Source organism: Camelus dromedarius, chromosome 10 (assembly GCF_036321535.1).
Source record: "Camelus dromedarius isolate mCamDro1 chromosome 10, mCamDro1.pat, whole genome shotgun sequence".
Lineage (NCBI taxonomy): Eukaryota > Metazoa > Chordata > Mammalia > Artiodactyla > Camelidae > Camelus > Camelus dromedarius.
In genome coordinates, this window is record NC_087445.1 from 20,610,900 (window position 1) to 20,635,687 (window position 24,788).

At 43.1% G+C, this 24,788-nt stretch overlaps 1 protein-coding gene across 4 annotated transcripts in view; it reads right to left on the reverse strand.

The window, feature by feature from the left end:
- The window catches only part of ADAMTSL1 (ADAMTS like 1), a 373,405-nt gene that overhangs the window by 64,804 nt on the left and 283,813 nt on the right, over window positions 1–24,788 (reverse strand). For all 4 annotated transcript variants that reach the window (XM_064490187.1, XM_064490185.1, XM_064490186.1 and 1 more), the window contains 3 exons: window positions 19,967–20,095; window positions 10,189–10,368; window positions 6,333–6,467 (listed from right to left, as the gene is read on the reverse strand). In XM_064490187.1, the coding sequence (XP_064346257.1) occupies window positions 6,333–6,467; window positions 10,189–10,368; window positions 19,967–20,095 (444 nt within the window). The remainder of the gene's footprint in view (window positions 1–6,332; window positions 6,468–10,188; window positions 10,369–19,966; window positions 20,096–24,788) is intronic.

Below are 24,788 nucleotides of genomic sequence, written 5' to 3' on the forward strand. Positions count from 1 at the left end.
TTACAAGCTTCTGCACAGCAAAGGAAACCAGAAGTAAAACAAAATGACAACTTACGGAATGGGAGAAAATTTTTGCAAATGAAACTGACAAAGGCTTGATCTCCAGAATATATAAGCAGCTCATACGATTTAGTAAGAAAAAACCAAACAACCCAATCCAAAAATGGGCAGAAGACCTAAATAAGCAATTGTCCAAGGAAGACATACAAATGATCAATAGGCACATGGAAAAATGCTCAATATCACTAATTGTCAGAGAAATGCAAATCAAAACTACAATGAGGTATCACCTCACACCAGTCAGAATGGCCATCATTCAAAAGCCCACAAATGACAAATGCTGGAGAGGCTGTGGAGAAAAGGGAACCCTCTTACACTGCTGGTGGGAATGCAGTTTGGTGCAGCCACTGTGGAAAACAGTATGGAGATTCCTCAAAAGACTAGGAATAGACTTACCATAGGACCCAGGAATCCCACTCCTGGGCAGAAGGAACACTACTTCATATATCCAGAAGGAACACTACTTCAAAATGACACCTGCACCCCAGTGTTCATAGCAGCACTATTTACAATAGCCAAGACATGGAAACAGCCTAAATGTTCATCAACAGATGATTGGATAAAGAAGAGGTGGTATATTTATACAATGGAATACTACTCAGCCATGAAAACCGACTACATAACGCCATTTGCAGCAACATGGATGCTCCTGGAGAATGTCATTCTAAGTGAAGTAAGCCAGAAAGAGAAAGAAAAATACCATATGAGATCGCTCATATGTGGAATCTAAAAAAAACCAAACAAACAAAGCATAAATATACAAAAATAGATTCATAGCCATAGAATACAAACTTGTGGTTGCCAAGAGGGCAGAGGGTGGGAAGGGATAGACTGGGATTTCAAAATTGTAGAATAGATAAACAAGATTATACTGTATAGCTCAGGGAAATATATACAAGATCTTATGGTAGCTCACAGAGAAAAAAATGTGACAATGAATATATATATGTTCATGTATAACTGAAAAATTGTGCTCTACACTGGAATTTGACACAACATTGTAAAATGATTATAAATCAATAAAAAATGTTAAAAAAAAAAAACCCCACAATGAGAAACCACTACACACCTAGTAGAACGTTTGAAATTAAAAAGATGGACTATAGCAAGTGTTGGTCAGAATGTGAACTAGAACTGTCGGGCACTGCTGGTAGGGATGTAAAGTGGGCAACCACTTTGGAAAACAGTTTGGCTATTTCTTAACGTGTTAAACATCTACCTACCATATGATCCAGCTATTTAACTTTTAGGTGTTTAATCGAAGGAAGTGAAAGCATGTGTCCATACATACGGAAGCTTCATTTGTAACAACCAGAAATGGGAAATGGTGTCGCTCCACAGGTGAGTGACTGAACAAGCTGTACTGTATCTGTACCATGGACACTAGTCAAAAATAGAAAGAAATGTGCTACTGATGCAAGTTACAATACGGACAAACGTCAAAATAATGATCCTGAGTGAAAGAAGCCAAATCTCCCAAAAGTATGATTCTTTTTATGTAACATTCTAGAAATCCAATCTAATCTATACTGACAGCAGATCAGTAGTTGCCTGTGGTGGGAGTGGGTAGGGCAGGGGTGTGAAGGAACAATTACAAAGGGGCACAAGCTAACTGTTGGGAATGATGGATATGTTCATTATGTTGATCATGGTAATGGTTTCATAGGTGCAGTCATGTCAGAATATAAAATTTTAGACTTTAAATATGTATTATTTATTGTACATTAGTTATCTCTCAATAAGGCTGTTAAAAAACGTAAAAGCTTCTATGTCATATACTCCCATGTTCACAACAGCATTATTAACAATAGCCAAGACATGGAAGCAACTTAAGTGTCCACTGACAGATGAATGGATAAAGATGATGTGGTATATACACACAACGGAATACTACTCAGCCACAAAGTCAAATGAATTTTAGCTATTTGCAACAACACTTATGGACCTGGAGGGTATTATGCTTAGTGAAATGTAAATCAACTATACTTCAATAAAAAATTTCATATCAAGCATATCTATATATTGGATGTTAAAAATCAATAAAATAGGTTAAATACCTATTAAAAAATGGACAAAGAACCTGACCAGGCAATTCATAAATGAATGTAAATGACTGATAAACATTAAAAACAAAATTATTGAAAAATCATAATCAAAAGATAAAAATTATACCACTTTTTGTATTTTATACTACTGTATATTCACCAATTAAAATGGTAAATGTAATAACTCTTGGTTATTGTTGATAATATTTGGAGGAAATGGGAATTCTCATATAGTGCTGGTGGGTATTAACAGGGGTAAAAAACCTTTTTCGAGGGCAATTTGACAACATATTGCAAAAATCTAAAATATACAAAATTCTTGCAACAGTAATCCCACTTCTAGAAATTGATTCTAAATAAACAGGGATGTACACAAGTATTTAGGATTAAGAGTATTCATCATATCTATGTTTCTATATTAGCAAAAGATTGCACAGAATTGGGAAGTTCAACATTAGAGAATTTGTTGAATAAGATATGGTACCTCCTACCAGTGCAGCCATCAAAAACAAAATTATAGAAAAATATTTAGTGACAATGATTGGAAGACGGTTGTTATATACCATTAAGTGAAAAAAGTTACAAGTAGTATTTAGAGTATGATTTCATTTTAGACCAAAAATACATATAATGTATATATTAGTGGCCAGGAAAAAGATAGTTGCACTGGTTACCTCTGGGCTAGGTAATTATAGATCATTTTCATCATCTTTTTGCTTCTATTTTTAACTGCTCTACAATGAAGATGTATTGCTTTTATAATAAAAACTCCAATACAAGTTATTTTTCAAAAAATATCGAAGTTAATGCCCTATAAGTGGTACTGTGAGAAATATTAGTGTTGGGCCTTAGTGGCCACAAAAAATATTGAACAGAAGGCTGCAAAAGGGTGCTTTGGGGAAGGCATTTGATGCTGCTGCTTTAAAAATGGAGCCCTGCAGGGTACCGCTTGGGCCTGGAGGTGAAGGCATGGGCATTGGCCTTGCCCTCCAGAACAGCTGGTGCAGTTTCGGCCTCCCTGCACAAGGGACAGCTGGAAAACAAGGACAAAAAAAAAATGAGGACTTGTCTTGCCTGGGACAACAGATTCAGTGAGGCTGGGTCCACTCTGCACAGCTGAGCCTCTACTGGATATTTTCCATGTCAGAGAGCAGAGTGTGAGGATGGCAAGGGACTCACTAGTCCCAAGTCTTCATTTACAGTTATGGGACGTGAGGCCAAGATGAACCCATGCATATGTCACTCAGTGAACACTCCTTCTTGAAAGATGTAGCAGTGGCTTGAAGTGAAATCAATGCCAGAGTGTCTGAAAACTGAAACAGCCCTTTCTGGAACAGACGCACCTACTGGGAGTCTCAGCAGTCAAATCTTTATGGAGAAGAGTTAGCTCTGACACACGACTTTAAAAACCCCAAATCTCCCTTCTCCCCTTCCTCCCACGAAACCATAGAATCAAAGCCCATGAGTTATTGTCCCTGTGCCACAGAATCATGGAGTTCTTTCAACGTGTTGCAGCCAAATACCTCGCAGATGGGAGAAATACACACACAGCGGTCTCTATATTTACTGGCTGCAATGGCGCTGGCAAATGGCTTTTCTCCTGTGTATCAACTGCCAGTGTGCTTCGTGGGAATGTTAAGATGAATTCCAAGTCAGAGCCTGGGCTGAGTGAGTGCCATGGATTGATTAGGGGTGACTTGGCTGTGGAAGGGGTGATTAACAAGGCTCTTTGCCACATATTTCCATCCTGATCTAGAACATCTGTTACCCTCAAAGTAGTGTTTCTTCATTAACTCTCTCCCACTACTGATTACTCACTCTTATAGAATGTCAGACTCATCTTTCAAATATTACTTTAACTGCATCAGTCTCCTACTTAAACACCCTCTGAAGATCTCTCCACACAGCAGATCTATTTCCACAGCCTAATAATCAAGGTCCTCCGAGATTGAATGCCGTTTACCATTCTACGTTCCGAGCAGCCCTGTGCAGAATCTCTTCTTTGGCCTCTCTTTGGCCTATTTCATACACCCAGAATGCACACTCTGGTCTGAAAGGACCACCAACAGGAGCCAGGGGTGGGAGCCGGTCCAAACAGGAAGGAACAAACTAACAGATCAGGATGAGTCACTAGCCGGGAGGCTCGAGATAGAAGGAGGCTCTTAGAACATTTGTGGTAAGGGCTGGAGTCAAACCTGAGTGGACAAGCTCTGGCTGAGGCTTGTTCCTTTAGAAGGCCTACTTTCTACCCCAGTTTAGCTGCCTATCATCAGTTTTAAAGGAGAGGATTTTACAGCTTTTTCTGAGCAGATACCTGATACACATCCCACACTTTTCATCTCTGGGCTCATGGCATCTTCCTCACCGTGAGTGCCTGTTTCCTTTTCTTTGTGCCTATTTGAATCCCCACCCCAATTCCTTCAGTGCTCAGCTCCAAAGCCTAACAATGAGGCTATGTCTCAGTGACCTTCTTCTCAGAGTCCTGGTACTTGACATCATTCCCTAATTCATCTCCACAATTCCACATGGATCTCTCCTAGTTCTATAGTGTTGGCAAGACACTGACATTGACCACTAGAGTCCATTTTGCCCACGCAGTTACTTTCAGGGGCTTTATGGATACTGACTCAGTGGTTTATTCAAGTAGAGCAGTCTGTGTACGAACTAAGGCATTAAGATATCTCTTAATGGTCAGATTTAAATACCAGTCTAAGGTAACAAAGCCCTATAAACTGGAAATGGAATGCAGCAGCATAAAGCACACTGAATTCTTATTGCCTAAAATGAGACAAAATATTATTCCAGAATACGGGAGAAAGAAAGTAAAGTGGAAAAATATGAGCAGGTTAACTTCTCCAGGATGCTGAATGGCACTGAGTGACCCAAGAGTTACTGATTTTGAAAATAAACTGTTGCTGCACACCCTGCTAGTGACTGGGCTATGATAAATAGTTATGACAATCTCTCAGAGTGACGGGTCTAAAATAAAAAAGGTTTACAATGCACACATTTAATCTGTAATAAATTTACCACTAGATGCACCCTCTGACACCCCTCCCCCCCGCAAAAGAAGCAGTTTTAAACTATGAATTCTGATCAACACGACGTGGAAACACTCAATGCCAAGTTCCTGTAAGTTATGAGAAACAGAATAGGGCTGCCTTTTACTCTATCTGTGTCTTATTTTCACCCAGATCAGAAACAAAGAAATCAGAAGCTTTTTCCCTATGCTCATATGCATTCTTCGCTAATTTCAGATAACAAAAACTGAAGGTAATCTTCCTGTGTTATCGCCCTAAAGATACCAAGCCTTGTAGCCATGTTATCACTAGTATGACTGGGAACCCATGGGCCTCCTGTTCCCTGCTAGTGGGTGAGGGTAAGGGTAGAGGTAGAGGAACTTTCCACACTGAACCAAGGGAATAATTCTGGTTATCACGACCAACATCTGGGGCCAAGACTTCCTCCATTTTGTAGACCTGATTTTCCCAGGCCTTGAAGGCCAAAGAATTCTTTTCCATCCCGACCATCTCCAGAGGTCATGCTGGGATTGTAGAGGTTGTTCTGGCATCTCCGTGGTCCTGGTGTGAGGTTCCCAGGACCTGGATACAATTCTCTGCTACACGAGGGCACCAGCCATGTGGGCAATAACTGGGTGAAGGTTCCCAATGACAGATTCCAGGGAAATTGTACCTGATGGCATTAAACACTTGCCTTGAGGAGTCTGTCTGGGTTGGTATTAAGCCCTACCTACTGAAGGAGGCTTAAATAGATTGCCTGGCCTTGGAGAGGTACTGATAATGCAGTTTTCTCCTTGAAAGCTGGTTATAGCTCTAATTTAGGTAAGAGGAGGTCATAGGGGAGTCCTGGGATACAATTGGCAAAGGGAGATGAGATACAGAAGCTGTTCTTTACTGCTTTATCGTTCTCAAAGTTCAGAGCATCAATCTGATTGAGAGGATCTGGACCGTGGCATCAGCCCCAGAGGATTCAGAACAGAGCCACACTGGACTTTGAATAAGCTGGAGTCCAGACTAAGAACTGTATTCACCTCAGATGGAAAGTCAGCCAAGTTTCCACTAGTGAGTCTGGATCCTGTAGGCAATTTAGTGATTTCCTGTTGGCCACCCCCCACTGCTGCCTCCCTCCCACCTACAAGCAGTCACCCATCCATAAATCCTGTCCAGCCCTGGATTTCTGCCTAATGTTCCAGAGGGTTGGACTCACCAAGGAGAGCGGAATTCCCAGGATCCAGGACCAGCTGTGCTCCCACAGGAGACATCAGCACCGAAGGAAGGTTCGGTCCAGTGGCTGAAAGCATGGCCCTGATGTCTTCCAACTGCGTGGGGACGTGGGGGGGATCTGTGAGAAGGCAGATGGTGGATCAGGCAGGTTGAAGCATCACTGCTGTTTAAGGGGAGAGGGAGAGGTGGGCATGCGTGTAAGTGTGTCTGTGTGTAAGGCGGGCATTACTACCATTGCCTTTAATATTGTTTTTCCCATAGAGAAGATGTTCCTATCAAGGTGAGTCAGAATTTCAAACATATTTGGTGCCTGAAACAGTAAAGTTAGTAATAAGCATCAGGCATGTTGATTTCTGGAACCCCTCACTGTATACCACTTATACCGCGGTGCCACTGGGCATGCTATAGACGTGCAGGTAAAGGGAAGCACACTATAAGGACACGTGAAAAACCCAGCACTTCTTCAGCATTTACTGTATGCCAAGTCCTGTGCTAAAATATTTTATACTCCTTGATTTATTTAACTCTTAGAACATTGTTTAGAGGGAGGTACTTTCTTTTGGTCTCCACAGACGAGGATACACCACAGGAATTTCTTATGTAAAAGGATCCTGTGAGTGTTTTTTTCTTTGAAGAAAAGGGTCCAGAAAATTGTGAAGCTGGCAATTTGCTTTGTGATGTGGATTTTTATGCCCAAGTAGGACCAGATAAGGACAGGGATGACTTGTTATTCAAAATCTTATAAGGAGTCAGGGCTGACATCATTAGGAACCAGTTAACCAGAGCTAAAAGTGACAAAAATGGGGAATGTGGTGACTTGTTCACTATTTCCATATAACAAATAAAGAGGCAGGGACCGGCTAAATGTAGTGGTAGGATGACCCCAGGTTCTCCTGGGAAGGAAGCAGGAGCCCATCCCCCTCTTGCTGCGTCTCCTGCAGCACTGCAATTCACATTCCAAGGCCAAACCCCCAGCCCTTTTTCTCTAGAGCACTTGTTGCAGTGGAAAGAGAAGCAGGAATGCTGCCCTCTAATTGATAGTCATTTCAGCAGTGTTCAGTGAGGGCCTACTGTGTGCTTGCCACCTTGTTCAGTACTTGTTAGGGATGGCAAATAAATCAGTCACAGTGCTGTTTGAATCTACTTCAAGCCTTGGTAAAAGACTTTCACATACAGAAAACAATGATGAGCTTGATATATATAATTTAAACATTATAAAGACATTATATATATATAATGGATAATCTAAAAATATTCTTTACATGGTATACTGTAAAAACATCATGACTGGATTCAAGGACCCTCAGTGTGAACTCTGGCTCTTTTATTCACTAACTTGGGCAAGTCACTTATTCCAAGCCTTAGCTTTCCTCATCTATAAAAAGATGACAAACCTCATCATTCCCAAGGTCTCTTTCTACTCTGAAACACCGTGATTTTAGTGGATAGTGACAGTTTATTCACACCTAGACTTTCCTCCTCTCTTCCTTTTTAATATTCCCTCAAAAACATTGAAATTGAATATTGAGAGACATGGAATTCCCTCAAGACTATTGAAATTGAGTAGTGAATATTCCTTCAACAATATTAAGCTCAAGAAGCCTTTGTTTATTTAGTAAGACACAAAACGGAAGGTTATGTCCCCTCTTCAAAACCATCGATCTTTCTGAGCCAAATGTCAGCCCCGCCGGACGCCCTCACAGCTTCTATCATAATTTACTTTTTCAAGGCATATCCAGACAATCTTCCTAGGGGAACTGTAAATTCCCCAAGGACAGAAGTCACCACTTGTATTTATCCTAAAGCTCTACACGGGACTTAGAGGCAACCCTTAATGAATATTCGTCCAATGGGTATATGAATGCAGGAATGAGAGTCAGCCTCACGACACTTCAGGTCTCCACGTTACAGGTTAAGTCACACACTGTGGCATCAAACCTCAGCTTTACACAGGAAATCCCTCATTTAAAAATGAAGTCACATTTTGGGCTGATTTAAAAAAAGAAAAACATTACTCCTAGGTCTATAAAGTACCTATAAAAATGAACAAACTGATGAATAAAACCAAGACGTCTGATTGAGGAAAGCCCTAAAATTAAGGATCTAAGTAGTGATTTTTCCCCCATCCAGTTTGATTAAAATAGGAAGCCATTACGCTCTCCAAACGCCACGTGCACGGTCACAGCGAATTGGAGCTGGAACGCGGCAGCCCCGGCTCCCGGAGCCGGCACACTTCATCAGCGGAGCTGCAGTGGCTGCTACAGGTCCCATGCTTTCATCTCTGCTAGCGGAGGCCACGAGGAAGGGCTATTAAGGAGGAAAACCCCATGGCAGGCACCGTAACTCAGTGTGGGGCAACAGTCTCTGGGCCTCGGGCTCCAGACTAGCAGTGCAGCCAGATGAAACCCAACACGAAACAAATGACATCCTTCATGGAGCTGATTTTCTGTGGCTTCTTAAGATGACTAGAGGTTTATGCAGCCACTGGTGAGATGAAAACCCATCTGGGCCTCTCTGAAATCTGAGCGGGCAGGGGCTGGAGACTCTGTGCTTTGGTATATCATCAATTTGGGGTGGGAAAATACAAGCATACATAAAGTTTACTTATTTTCCCTGAGGAAGTCCATCATGTGTGTGTGTGTGTGCATGTGTGTGTGTGTAATTATTCTCACATTTTCCTTTTTTCCCCTAAGAATGATGGCTTTCTCTTAGATAGCTAGCATAAGTGCTCTAATAATTGACTTTTTTTTTTTTTTTAAAGTAAGACAAAACAAGCTTCTTTACCGCATCCCACTAACTTCCAGACTCTGTGAGGAAGAGAAACAGAGGGTTCCTAATCCAGGGGACAAAAGGGTTATAGCTAGAATTCAGCCTCGGGCATCAGTGAGTGTTGGGTGGTGTCCCAGCAACTGTTGTTATTTTAAAATAACTATTTTATGCCAGGAACTGTGTTAGACTCAGCGGTTCTCATGTTTGGGGGTGCTAAAGTCTGAATGTTTGTGTCCCCCAAAATTTGTATGTTGAAATCCTAACCCCTTCAAGGTGATGGTGGGGCCTTTGGGAGATGATTAGCTCATGAGGGTGGGGCCCTCATGATGGGGACTAATGCCCTCGGAAAAGAGACCCCAGAGAGCTGGCTCTTCCCTTCTGCTACAGGAGGACACAGCAAGAAGCCATCACCCCTCAGCCAGGCAGAGGGCCTCCACCATAGCTCCACCATACGGGCACCCGGATCCTGGACTTCCAGTGTCTCTCAGTTTCTGTGAGAAACAAATTTCTGTTGTTTCTAAGCTACCTGGTTGGTGGTGTTTTGCTATAGCAGCCCAGACGGACTAAGACAGGGGGTACAAGTGTGGACGTGAGGTGGGCTGGACCATGAATGAACTTCCTGAAATTATTTGAAAAATTTTGCATGCATCAACTTTTCTGGAGAAGGTCTTCTATAGCTTTTTTCTGATTCTCAAAGAAGTCCTTAACACAGGAGATAAGAATAACTGCTTTACTTCCATTGCCTCTGTTTGCCACATACCACCCCAAATATAGGCAGTCCTCGCACTGCAGGTTTCTACACAGAGACCAGCATCTACAGCTTAGCAAGGTTAAGTGTCTTGCCCAAGGTCACACAGTGAGTTAGCAGTAGAGCCAAGGTTCAAACTGATGCCTGCTTGGCCCCAGTCTGTTTTCTCTCTAGCGGATGGCCCCTAGGTGAGGGAAGAGAAGGGGTATTGATTCTACCTTTATGCACTTAACCAGATGAGGGACAAGAGGAGGTGGAGAGGGTGGGTTAGACAGGCCCCCCAGTGGGGTTCACCGGGGGCAGCCAGCCTCAAGGTGTTTACCTAGGATCAGTAGCTGGGTGTTCTCGGTCAGCTCCCCATGCAGATTGGCTGCCCGGCAGGAGTACAGGCCCTGATCCGAGGAGGACACGGCTGTGAGCAGCAAGGAGCCCTCGTGCAGATGGTAGGGGGAGCCCAATTTGCTTTTATTCCTGAACCAAGTTACTTCAGCTTCAGGCACACCTAGGAAGAAAAAAAACAAACTCATAGGCCAACACATTCAGGTGATCCCTGAGACATTTACAGCCTCTAGGTGGGCCCGCCCCGGGGCTGCCCTGCAGGAAGCACCTGCCTGGGCGTCTTCTACTGTCCTTCAGCCAAACTAAATAAGGCCTCTGACCTCTCAGCTGTCTTGAGATCTTTTGGTTTTTAAAACTGACACTAATGAGGCAGGAAGAGAGAGGCTGGTTAAAAGAAGAGGAAGGAGGCAGCTGGGAAAGGGCACTTGCCAGGATGGAAGAAGGGTACCCCAACTCTTTGGAGAAAACACCTAAGAATCAAACCTATATATCAGTGAAAATGAATGATTGACAGAGACAGGAAACAAACATAACACTCTTTTTTTCTTTTAATTGAAGTACAGTCGAAGTATATCTATGTGCTAGTTTCTGGTATATAGCATAGTGACTCAGTTTTACTTATATATATTCTTTTTCGTGTTCTTTTCAATTATAGGTTATTATAAGATACTGTGATATCTTCCCCTCCCCCTTTCCCCTTTGGCAACCATGTTTGTTTTCATATTTTTTTCCGTTAAGGGTTATTACAAGATATTGAATGAACATAGTTTGCTGTGCTATACAAAAGAAACTTAAAAAAAATCTATTTTATATATAGTGGCTAACATTTGTAAATATCAAATTCCCAAATGTATTCTGCCCTCTCCTCAATCCAAGTTCACTGTTGTGAGAGTGAGCTGGGGAGAGTGTGGGCACATGAATTGGGATGGGGTTCCTGTCTTTGGAAGTCAGGCTCTGTCCTCTAGGAGTGTTTGGGACTGAATGTGTCCTCTACAGATTCATATGTTGAAGTCCTAACCACCCACAGTGTGATGGTGTTAGGAGGTGGGGCCTTTGGAGATTTTTAGGTTTAGATGAGATTATGATAGGGAAGGGGCCCTTGTGATGGGATTAGTGCCCTTGTAAGAAGACACTAGAGAGCTAGCTTGCTCATGCTCTCTCTCTCCATCATGTGAGGAGATAGCTGTCTGCAAGCCAGACAGAGTCCTTGTCAGGGACTGAATGGGCTGGCACCTTGATCTTGGAATTCCCAGCCTCCAGAACTGTGACAGACAAACTTCTGCTGTTCAAGTTACCCAATGCATTTGTTGGAGCAGCCTGAATAGACTAGGAAGGGAATGGCTTTAATTCCTGAGGAAGTTTTCCTGTGGTTAACATGCTGGAGGCTTCAGTATAGGGCAAGCCTTTGGAAGTGGAGACTTCATAGGTGGCCAAGCTCTGAGTGAGCTGAGAGTCAAAAAGTATGTGGCATTAATCCACAGGTCTCCGGGGAGCAGAAAATTCCATCCCTTGCACTATCTAGGCTGCTGACTCAGCTCACAGTATTTGCTCGTAAAATTCTTGGACATGTATTCAGGGCATGTTTAGAATGTCAAAGCCAGGAACAGTCAGAGCCAGAACTTGAGTGCTTTCCCTGAGTTGGGGCTGGATTTTGCCCTTAGGGTGAGGGCAGCGCTACCTTTAATGGGCAGCCTACTATTGAGAATGCAGGTGCCTTCAAGAGTTACTTGTGTACCTGTTCGTTGTCGTCGATGAACACAATTACCCACAGTCCACTCTGTGACAGCCAGCTCATCAGCCCTCATTTTGGTCCCTTAAGCACCTGTGGTTCCCAAGATCCAAGTGGCAGGAAGCAGAGAGGGGTGGGGTGCTCTCCTGCTCCCTCACTACCAGTAAGCTGCCTTGTGTGAATTCACTGGTGTCCCAGCTGCCCTGCTGCTGTAGGTGGGGTTTCCAGTGGTGGAATGGTGGCCTAAGGTGTATGGCCAACGCGGTGAATCTGAAGGGCCTTTCTCCCTGTTAATGGGGAACAGAAGAGTGAAGCTTGGGTCCCCTCTTTTGTTCAGATTACCCATGATTCAGTGTGAAATCATTAGGGACTGGTTAACCGGCTGAGGAAGGAGGCAAGGCTGCTGAAAAGAGTGGAGACTTGGGTACTGCAGCCCCGTCCCATCAGGGAGGGGCACACACTGCGATAGTTAATGCTCAAGTGCACGAGAGGGCCAGGCTGGCACTGTCTCTAGTGCACCTGGAGAAATCATGCAGGTAAAAGACAGAAGAGCTGAGTTTTCATTGCAGCACCACTAGGGAGAGCAAGAGCATCATGATGCCCGGCCGTGCCAGCTAGGACTTTGGACCCTGAGATCCAGTTTCATGCCGGAAAAAAAATTCCACAGTATTCAGGGGAAAGCCTCTGAAAAGCAAGTTGAAGGAAACCCTCCTAGTCATTTCTCTCCTGAAAGTGCAAGGAAAAATGAGGGCCTACAAACCATCTTCTGCCAGCACTCACCCCTTTCCCTCACCGTGAACTGCCCACGTACAGCCCCGGTGGGCACCTTCCTCCGAGGAGAGCTGTGGGCAGCAGGCAAACAATCCCTGATAGGAACTGAGGCTGTTCCAGAGCGAGGAGGCAGAGTGAGAGAGCTGCACTAAACGGGCTTTCAGCTCCACCAACAAAAGCTGCTGACTAAGTGAAGGGCGGGGGTGAATGCTCTCGCTCTAAGACTGTGCCCGTGGACCACGGCGTGTGCACCTCCAGGGCCAGCACTCGTGGCGCCTTCTCCACATGTCACACAGGCAGCTCCTGCTGCTCCCCTGTGTGTCCTTCTCCGGTCAGGGACGGGGCCCCTGCAGGGCAGCCCAGGGGCAGAGACAGGGATGGTGAGAAAGAGGAGGAGGAGGGAGAGAGAGACAGCCTAGGGATAGAGCCATTTCTCAAGTCTCCCGGAAGTGGCTGTAAACATCTTCCAGTCCCTTCATCACTCTGTACCTCATTCCTCTGTGAGATCAAGTGTGTTTAACAGGGTAACACAGGGTCTTTACCTAAAGGGCTGAACTCCTCAGGTGAGAGCAGAGGGGATCATGGGAGAAATGGAAATGTTCAGGACAACAAAGGGTAGAAGGAAGTGACCTCCAGTCTCTGTAACACTGGAGACACAGAAGCAATGGCAGTGCCAAGGAAAGACAAATGATTTAGGAATTGTTCCTTGATACATATGCTAGCAAACCTCTCTGAGACTCGGTCAAACACGGGCCTGTGTCATGAACTTGCCGATGGAGGTAGAGTTGCTGGTGTCACATTTTGGGGGAATCCTGCCTAAGACTGTGAGCCTTAGGTAGAGAATGGCGTCAAGAAGATGCTTCAGAATGACAGCCCATCCTGCCATGACTGGCTCTGACAAAGTCGGAACAAGGGAAGAGGAAAAATAAACAAGGCATCATAGAGTTCTTTTCTTTTTCTCTCAAGAGATGACAATGATGCTTCAGAAAGTATCACCAGCCCTCATGTATGCCAGAGTCCCTTGAAAACGCAGCAGATATACATGTCTGACACTGACGTTTCGAATGCCTAGACATCAGGAATGCACTGAGGTCAGGAGCTATGCCCAAGCATCCTGAACATGTCAGAGGGAGAAGGAATGTTTGCTGAGTATTTGCAATAAGCCAAACATTTAATAAGCATAATCACTCCTGTTTCACAAAGATCCTATGAAGCATTATTATCAACTCCATTTTACTAAAGAGGAAAATGGGACTCAAAGAAATTGAGAAATCTGCCTAAAGTGACTTAGTTTGGATTCCTGAATGATTACATGGGCTCAAAGCCCCTGTACTCCCCCCTACTCCCTACCTCGCCGCCAGTGACCTACAACACGCAGGTGGGGATCCGATCTTAGATACATCTGATGCCACAGATTCGCATCTTAACAAGGATGTGGCACTGCCTGCCCTTATACCAGACTGCCTCCCTCGAGAAGCTCTGATGGCTGCCTTATTATTTCTAGTGCCAAATCCTTAAATATTTTCTACCTTTGGAATTTACCTTTCTGCTGTAAATGTAACACCAAGACTATTGTTAAGAGGGAACTTTCTAGAATCCACGGGTACTGCTTGGTAGTGCCCTTGTTGTTGAGAAGCTTGGTCAGGGTGTGGAAGATTATTATTTTTTTTTCCTAGACTGTCGTGATATGACAGCACATTCTACAGACAGAAAAGTCTGAAAAATGAGAGAAAATATACTCGCACACAGAACAAAGTCCAAAGCTGTGCTGCTGACAAGTTACGGGGACAGGCTCCACACTCTGGACTCCCTGGTGTGACCTGTGTCTAAAAAAGGAAAAGGAAAAGGACCAGCCTTTACTTTTCCCCCCTGGTGACATACCTTATCAGCAACACAGTGCCCTCTCTGCTGCTCAAAAGGATCAATAAATGAGCGTAGTCATAATGGGTTGTAACTTGACATGATTATAAGGATTAGTGTCTTTAATCTCCACTGAACTGCCAGGTCGGGTGACGCTGGAATATTCTCTTTTAAAATCCCAGACAGGATCTTCTTGTTAACTAGACCGCTTGCTGTACTTAGAAGGCGCTTGCCCCATGGCAGAATCAACACCTTGAAGTAGGGCATCCACTGAAAGGTGCGCCTTGACATAAGTTTGAGAAGCCTCTTCAAGGGCTTGGTGCAAGACAAGGAAAGGCTAGTGTAACTGCAAAGGCAGCCTTGGCAATTAATGTAAAGAACCATGGAGGTCTGGAGGGCAGGTTTTCAGTCCTCCACGTTTCTGCACGCTGACTGAGGCAGATGCTGATGGCTGTTTCTTCTCCTTCCTGGGCACCCAGCCAGCCTACACATCCCAACATGCCTTGCAGCTGTGAGTGGCCACGTGACTAAGAGGGACTGTGAGAAGTAGTAATGTGTGCTGCTTCCAGGTATGGCCCTTAAAACCTTCACAGCCACCCTCCACACTTTGCTTTTCCCTCTTCTGGTCGGCAGGAGTAGAGAGAGCTTCTGGGGAGACTTTGGAGGGCATGTGTTCAAGGTCACAGGGCCACCAGTGCTGTGTGATGCTGAGTGACTGTGTGGGGCAGATTCTCTCCAGCTGACTCAGGAATACTCTTTGGACTCCTACATACGCAGTAATAAACTTCTATTGTTTATTGTTTGAGTCATGATACATTTGGGGGGTCTACTTGTTACCAGAATCTAGCCTACTCTACCTAACACACTGCCTATCATTGACACCTCAACTAGTGATTTCTACATGGCTAGTCCTGGCAATTTTATCTCCTAAGTCTTCAAAAGCTTCCCTTGTTCCAAACAAACTGTACCATAGTCTAGGAAAGCATGTAATATCTAGACCTTGCCTCCTCTCCCCTACCTCCCAGCCACACATCACACTACTTTCTTTTCTGTTCTCCATACTAGAGCCACACCAGCCATATTTTACTCTTTCAGATGTAACACGTTCTTTCTACCTCAGGCCCTTTGCACATCCTGTTCCCAATGATTGATCCACAGTCCTCCGCTCTACCAGCTGAGCTATCGAAGGGTGCTTCCCAATGATTGATATACTCCCTCCTCCCCCAACCCTTTATCTCTGATTTATTTTCCTGAATTCTTCTCAGAGAACAAGTATGGGACTGGTATAATGGATTGGATCACTTTTCAAGAAGAAGCTTCATCTTATTGCTTAGTGCTTTTTATGCTTAAGGGTTGGGAAGAATTTATGAGGCTGCATTTTACATGTTGAAAGCATATGTGTGCAAAAAGTTATTTAATGAAAAACTGCTAACAATTCAAACATGTAAGACATGAGTTACTTTATGTAAATTATATAATATTCTTAAAAATAGACTATTATATAGCCATTAAAATTATGTCACAAGAGAGCCATAAAAGCCACTTGAAGCATCAAAGTACAAATAGTTTCCTCTGCCATTCAGCATTACAGCTGTCAGTATTTTGACTAGAGACAACTCAAGAATGATTTCTTTGTCCAGTACATTCACAGACCAACAGTTTAATCAAAAGCAGGCTCTTTCCCATTTGTGTTGAATAAAAACTTTATTTAATAAAAAGCATAATGACAGAGATACACAAATTTATTTTAGTTAACCATGATTAACGCAAATGGTTCTACGAATAAAAATTAAAACAAAGAATGTAATGGGCATAGCCAGGTAAACACTGGACTTAATAACCTAGGATTTCCCCATCAGATTACCAAGAGTGAGTCTGCATGAAGTCAGGAGACATGGCCCTAGGCAGCATGGAAGAGTTGACCAAAGCTGGTTCAACTGTCCTGGGTTCCCCATGATAAATACTTCTCTACCTGGATTCTGGCTCTCTCAGTCACCTTCAAATGCCCAGTTCCTTGTTCTGCTGTCCTTTGCTTTCCATTCATTTAATCCTACCAATCTCAAACCTCAAGAGGAGACCCAACATGGTCCATTAGTTTGGTGCTCCATCTTCAAGGCACATGTTCCTAGTGATCAACTGGGGAGTGAGGATTCTGCACAAAGGACCCTGCCTTTGTCATCAGTGCCTGCATGGAGGTGCAACTCATTCACGGGAAGCCCTGTCAGAGGTTTCATCTTACTCCTGTCTGGGAGTACAGAGCCTGAAGGGATTGAGTTCTAGAAGCTTTCACTGATGAGGCTGGATGCACAGGCCAAAGGAAGCCTTAACAAGAAGAAGCTAAAGTATGATGAAAGAGAATGATTTATAGTTTTGGTTTTCTGGAGCTACCAGAATATTCCAGAGAAAACTAGACCTAGCTATTTTTTGCAAACAAGCTCTAGCTTAAGATCCTTCTCCTACTTACTCTAAAATGGGTTCTCTCTCGCCTTATAAATCACAAGTGGAGGTAAACCTTCCAATGATGGGGCTGAGATCTAAGATGAAGAGACCCTGAGAGGAGGAGACACCACTGTCTGTCCTTTCTGCAGACAGGGTCTGACCAGGGAAGCCTGTTTTGGGTGCCAGTGTTGCCAGAGCTGCACCAGGTCTTTGCTCAAAACCTGCCAACCCCCACCTTCAGCAGGAGTTAACATAAATCTTTAAGTCACAGGGTCTGAAGATAAGAAAGGAAGCTAAAGGGAGAGATGCACAAAAACCAGATGGAACTGGGTGGAACCAAGAGGTGACGAATCTGACCTCCAAAAGACTCTGAATATCATTATACACTGATTTTTACTACATTAGCATATTAAATGACACATCTACCAGTGGCCATGACCAGAAATGGACTAAAAAAGGATAAAATGAGGGTGGCACCCAACTCCCTCAGAAAGCCCTGCCCCTTCCCCAGGTGACTAGTGCACATGCCTCCTCCTCATCAGCCTCACTCCTCCTCCCTTTGTCTTTACTTTTTAAGAACAAATCCTTCTCTAAAGAAGATCCAGTATATATATAAGATGGGAAATGTGGTGTGTGTATATATATGAGGTTGGATGCACAAGCCAAAGGAAGCCTTACCAAGAAGAAGCTAAAGTATGATGAAAGAGAATGATTTATATTTTATATACACACACACACAATGGAATACTACTCAGCCATAAAAAAGAATGAAATAATGCCATTTGCAGCAACATGGATGGACCCAGAGATTATCATACTAAGTGAAGTAAGTCATGAAGTAAGACAGAGAAAGACAAATATCATATGATATCACTTAGATGTGGAATCTAAAAAAAATTATTCATTTGAACTTATTTACAAAACACAAACAGACTAGCAGACATAGAAAACAAACTTATGGTTACCAAAAGGGAAAGGTTGGGGAAGGGGTAAATTAGGAGTTTGGGATTAGCAGATATAAACCACTATATATAAAATAGACAAAAAACAGGGTCCTACTGTATAGCATAGGGAACTATAGTCAGTATCTTGTAATAAACTATAATGGAAAAGAAACTGAAAACATAAATATAAATATAAATATAAATATACATTATCTATCTATCTGAATCTCTTCGCTGTTCATCATAAACTAACACAACATGGTAAACCAACTATACTTCAATAAAAAAGACAACCCTTCTGCCCCACCCAAAACCAAAAAATTCCTCTCACCATGTGGGTGAGAAGTTGATCGGTGAATTTGGTTCCTGTTTTTCCATTCTTTGGCCACTGAATAAAGCTTGTGCTGCATTGATCTCAGCTTCAGTTTTGTTATTTGGGATGTGAACCTGAACAGTAAAACAAACTTTTCCTGCCGAGGCAGAGGACTTCGACTGGGCTAGGGCCCGAGTAGGGTTCAAATAACTTAATTCGTAACTGCAGTAGGGTATATCTGATGAAGACAGCAATCAGGGGCCTGTTGCTGGGCCCTTGCACAAGAGCCACCCACTTCTTCTCTATGTCTGGGAGTGAAAACCCTTAGGATGGACATTACAAGCTAGCAGTTCAGAGGAAGGGAGCATCGGTGGCTGAGCTTTGTTCTGTTCTATGTTGGTGTGTTTGTTTTTTCATTGAAGGTAAACACCTTTATGAAGAGCATACTACCACCTCCTATTGTCTACTACTCCTCCACTTCCCTGTGACTTTCTGGCCCCTATAGGCCTCTGAGTTTGCAATGCCTACCCAACAGTAATGCCTAGATCGCAACTCCAAACAGAACTGGCTGTTTTCATTAATGACTTCTACCTACTTTTGATGTGAGTAAGCTCCAGGCTTCTGTTGGTCTTACCCCTACCATCCACTCCTGACTTTTCACCACCACTGCCCTTGAGACAGGCTGGGACCTGGGACCCTTTGCTGCAGTGCCTACACCTAGATTAACATCTCCTTGAGCAACAGAATACAAAGAAACTATAAGGGATAAAAATAACTGTGTGCGTTTGCAGTTGGGACAAATGAACAACAAGATACAAAAAAGACCAAAAACACAACTGCCACTTCTGAGGTGTTGGGAGCAAAAGCAGGGTACTGCGCATGACCCCTGCACACAACACCGCCAGGGGAGGGGGCAGACCACCTAAGCCACCCCTTCAGCCAGACCCCTGAACCCACCCCTACCCTCACCCCATTTAAGGGACTGGCTCCCCCTGCCTCAGGGAGCAAAGAAGGGAACCTGCTACTTCTTTTTGCTCCCTTGTGCTGCAGCACGAGTCCCTGTAAAGACTTGCCTGAGTTTCCTGTTCTGGCCTCTTACCAATTTCTACCAATTAAGGAATCCAAGAACCTGGCTCCCAGTATCTCTCCTCTAAACTACCATGATGGCTTCTTAACTGGCCTCTCTGTTTCAGTATTTCTTTTCTTCGTTTCACTTCATGCACTGCATGGCTCCTTAACGTCACTCTGAATTTACTTTTGTCTGAAGCCCTCATCCAAGCATTCAAAGTCTCCCACAGCACAGTTGCAACCCACGCTACTGCCCTTCCACACCATCTCTGCACTCTGGGTTCCAGCCAGACCAAAGCACACACTGTTCCCTTAAAGTCCTGAGGCTTTCCTACTTTCATGAATTTTCTCACACTACTTCATCCCCCTGGAACACGCTTTGCCCCCATCTCTGCATGCACTCTACCAGTCTGCAAGACTGCGATGAAACCCTCTCTTCTTCATCTGCCACTGTTTTCCTCTTCTACACTTCTGCAGCACTTTCTACTTTCACAATGACTGAGGGTCATGCTTCAGCTTTCCTACTAGTCCTAAGTCTCTTAGAGCAGAATTTGTACATATCTTCTTATTCCCCAACCTAGCACAAGGCTCCATTAATACCTGAACAAGTGAATTAACACAGGAATGAATTTCTCACCTGCAACTTGGCAGTTAATAGTCACATTGACTCCTCCCACTGTTTTGATGGTGCTTCCTACATCGACTGTGATGGCGGGCTCCTCTGTGTTGATCACCGTCCCTCGGGATGTCTTCACTAGTGGCTTTCCTGAGGATGAGAAGGAATGTGACATTATATTAGATGGTGGTAGTGGGCATTCCCTTGAAACATGAGATGATCAATGATGAACAGATGATATACCCAGGCTTTTTCCACTGACCATGTTTTCCTTTGAAGAAACTGTAACTACACAATATGAAAACCATTCATCCACCCATTTACCCATCTAGCTACCATAGAATTCTCAGAAAAAGAACAAGGACTGAAGAATCTGAGGACAGAGCATGGAATCTAACAAGTGGGGATGATTTGTGTTTCTCATCATTAACAAACGATCCAATGCATCCCACTTTTTTAGGGTTAGTCAAACTCTTCTACCTTGAGATCACTGCAGATTCACATGCAGTTGTAAGAAATAACACAGAGCAATCCTGCTTACCCTCTACCCAGTTTCCTCCAATGGCAATATCTTACAAAACTAGAGAACAGTATTATGACTATGGCACTGACATCCATAACGTTAAGCTGTAGAACAACATTCCCATCACTACAAGGATCCCTCATCTGCCCCCAACCCTGCATTAATATTTTGGCAAACTTTAATTTGGTCTCCATTTCTATAATTTTGTCATTTTAAGAATGTTATGTAGATGGAATCATACAGTATGTAACTTTTTTGATGGGCTTTTTTTTTCCACTTAGGATCATTCTCTGGAGACTCTTCCAGAACTCACATGGTACCAGCCACAGTTACATGTATCAATGGTGTGTTCCCTTTTATTGCTGAGTGGTATTCTACAGTATGGATGTGCCAAGTGTGTTCATTCATTCACCTGCTGAAGGACATCTGGGGTTGTTTTCACATTTTGGCTATTCAAATAAAGTGTCTATAAACATTCCTGTTCAAGTTTCTGTGAACATATGTCTTCATTTCCTCTGGGATAAATGCCCAGGAGTGTAATTGCTAGGTCATATGGTAGTTACATGTTTAGTTTTTTAAGGAACTGCTGAACTGTTTTCCAGAGTGGCTGGATCATTTCACATTCCCACCAGGAATGTATGAATGGTCCAGTTTCTCTGCATCCTTGCCAGCATTTGGTGTTGTTATTAGTTTAAATTTTAGCCTTTCTAATGGGTATGTAGTGGTACCTCATTGTGATTTTAATTTCCATTTCTCCAATGGCTAATGATACTGAATATCTTTTGATGTTCTTATTTGCCATCTTTACATTCTCTTTGATGAATAGTTCTTCATGTCCTTTAGCATTTTCTACTTGGATTGTGTGGTGTTTACTGTTGAGTTCTGAGCATTCTTTACATTTTAGATACAAGTCATTGTCAGATACATGGTTTGCAGTAACTTTCTCCCGGTCCATAGAGTCTACTCCCCACTCTTTTAGTTTTTGTTTTGTTTTGTTTTGTTTGGTGGGGGGGGGGGAGGTAATCAGCTTTACTTACTTAATTACTTACATACTTAGTGGAGGTACTGGGAATTGAACCCAGGACCTTGTGCATGCTAAGCACACAATTTACCACTGAGCTATACCCTCCCCAACATCTTAACAGACCCTTTCACAGAGCAAAAGTGTTTAACTTTGATGAAGTCCAATTTGCCAAGTTGTCCTTTCATGGATTACGCTTTTAATGTTAAATGTAAGAAGTATTTTATCTAGCCTTAGACACTGAAAATTTTTTCCTACTTTTTCCCTAAAAGTTTCATAGTTTTACATTCTACATTTAAGTCTGTGCTACATTTGGAGTTAATTTTTGTATATGGTGGGAGACTTAGGTTAAAGTTCATTTGCTTTTTGCCTATGGATGTGTCATTGCTCCAACACTATTTACTGAACAAGCTCTTTCTTCCACTGAATTGCTTTTGTATCTTTGTCAGAATCCGCTGGGTATATTTTTGTAGTTTTGTGTGTTCTCTCTTCTGTTCTGATTTACACGTTTCTCTCTCTACCAAACCACACAGTTTTAATTATTGTAGTTGTAATTGCCCTTGAAATTGACTCTTGAGGCTGATTCTTCCCACTTTATTCCTCGCTATTCTAGTTTCTCTGCCTTTCTACACGAATGTTAGAGTGACCTTGTCTACAACTATAAGATTTTGCTAGAGTTTTGACAGGAATTACACAACTCTGTATATCGATTTGGAGAGAACTGACACCTTTGGTGTGTTGAGCCTTCTAATCCATGAACACTGCATGTCTATTTATTTAGATTTCCCTTACTTTCTTTCATCAGAGTTTTGTAGGTCCCAGCATACAAGTCCGGTACATATTTTGTTAGATTTATACCCAGTTATTTTTTCCAGGGATAGTAAACGATACCGTATTTTAAATATCAGCATCCATGTGTTCATTGCTAGTTACAGAAGCAGTTGAGTTTTGTGTGGTGTGTGACCTTGCTGGACTTACATACTCGTTTCAGAACTTTTTTTGGGTAGATTCCTTGGGATTTTCTAAGTAGGTGATCATTCGTTCTGCAAATAGTCGTACTCCTTCATTTTCAATCTATATGCCTTTTCTTTCTTTTTCTTGGATTATTCCACTGGATAGAACTTACAGCACTATGTTGAATAAAAGTGGTGAAAGTGGGTTTTGGTATTTTCAGTTGAAACCTGGACATTTTCACATTGTATTATGCAACTCTGGATCTTATTTAAATCTGTTTGAGCCGGCATTCTCTGAAATTACCCAGGTCAGGGAGCAGGGAGGTGCCGCCTGGTTACTACCCAGTGAAAGCAAAAGTCCAGGTCCTCCACTTGGCCTCCTCTGTGACCCATTAGGGGCTCCTCACTACTGCTGGGCACGGGTGGAGCTTCTGGCTCTCCATCTAGTCTCCCCTAACACTGCCGAGGGAGGGGCCTTGTTACTGCTGGGTGGTGGTGAAGACTCGAATTCTCTAGGAGGCTTTCTCTACCACCACCCCAGAGGGAAGAGTAAGGGGGGCGCTGTGGGGGGAGGGTGGAACTCCAGGATCCCCATGTGGTCTCCGCATTGCGCCCTTGTGGGAATGAAATCTGTCTTCTCAGATACCATGTCTGTGGGGGTGCTGGGGAACCTCATTTCAGTCTGACAAGGAGTCTAGTCTCCACACTCAGGCTTTGCTGGTGTGGGTGATGGTGGATCATAGTGTTTTCTGTGATGTTTGGAGTAGAGAAATAGTTCCGAGAAGTTTTCTGTCTTGCTAGGTTGCCCTTTCCTAGTTCTTTGCCTGCAGGAAGCAGGCTTTCATTGAGACATTCTGCTGTTGTCATTCCTGTTGTATTTCCTGGTGGCTGGCTTCTTTAGCTCCAAGTTTAGGATTTGTGAAGAAAAAGGAAACCCCAAGGAAGTCACAGTTGTATCACTCCTCAGTACCCAAGGTCCCTAGCCAGTCTGCTTTCTCCTGTCCACTTTTTGGTCTTCTTACATTTGTTTTATATATAATGTCTGAATTTTAGCTGTATTCACTGAGAGGAAGAGGGAAAAGTGCATCTACACTATCTTCCCAGAAGTAGAAGTTCTGTGCATGTTACATTTTAATTGGCCTTTATCAGCTGAGGATAAAAATACAGCACACTTCATGTACATGACCACAAAACACAATGAAAAGATTAATTTACTGAGCACCTTTGGGAAATAAGGGTCCACATGAGATCATTTTCATATACCCAAAGCTTAATTTTTTTGTAAGCCAAATGGATTTAATTTTGTTCCAATCATTTTACAGGCAGAACAATCTACAATGGCATTCACTCTTCTGTGCCTTCATTAACAGTGAAGAAAACCATAATTAACAGGGCCCTTTGCAGTCCTGTACCTGCTTTTCAGACTTTGTTTTCTTTGTCATCCATTTATCCTTTCTTTCTGCTTGCACTGTCACACAGCCTCGTATTAGAAGCCATCCCTCCTTCTTCTCCTCTCCCTTTTAACTGCCTTCTAGGCACAGGTTATTAGCTCATTAGATCTACGTTTAAGGACAGAAACTTGAGTAAGGTTCTGAGGAGTTCACCTTTGAATATACGCATAGGCTCTCTCTACCTATTTGGGGGCCTTTTCCCTTATATCACTTATTTCACTTATTTTCAATACTTTCGAGATTATGTATGGAGAATGCAGTATTATTCCAGCTGCATTCTCTCATTAGCACCTGCATTAATTAGTCTCAGAAATCATTATAGTATGAAATCACTCATCTCCACATCAGATCATACATAATCTCAAATGTATTGAATATAAGTGAAATAACAGTGAATTAATGCTAGCATCTTTACCTTACCTCCCTACCCTAAGAAGCTCTAGCTCCAAATATACCTTAAATCTAACCAGCCCCTCTACTCCTATAATCTGATGCTGCCATGTTCTCTCTGGCTGGATTACTCCACAGCCTAACAGGTCTCTTTGCTCCCACTGTCCCTTCACTATAGTCTCTTCTCATGACAGCCAGGGTGACCTTTCTAAAACATGAATCAGATCACATAATTCCTCTGCTTAAATTATTGTGTGTGTGTGTGTGTGTGTGTGTGTGTGTGTGTGTGTGTGTGTGTGTGTGTGTGTGTGTGTCAGTGCAGTCAGGACAAAATTTCAAGCCCCTTTCATGACCAATCATCCCCTACTTGTTCAGGCTCAGCTGTTGACCCCTCCTGCCTCACTGAGGCCACACTCTGCATCGATCACTGCTGCTCTGGCCACACTGGCCTGTGGTCCCTGCCTCCAAAACATCAACACATCTGTCCCAGACGTTCTCTCCCTAC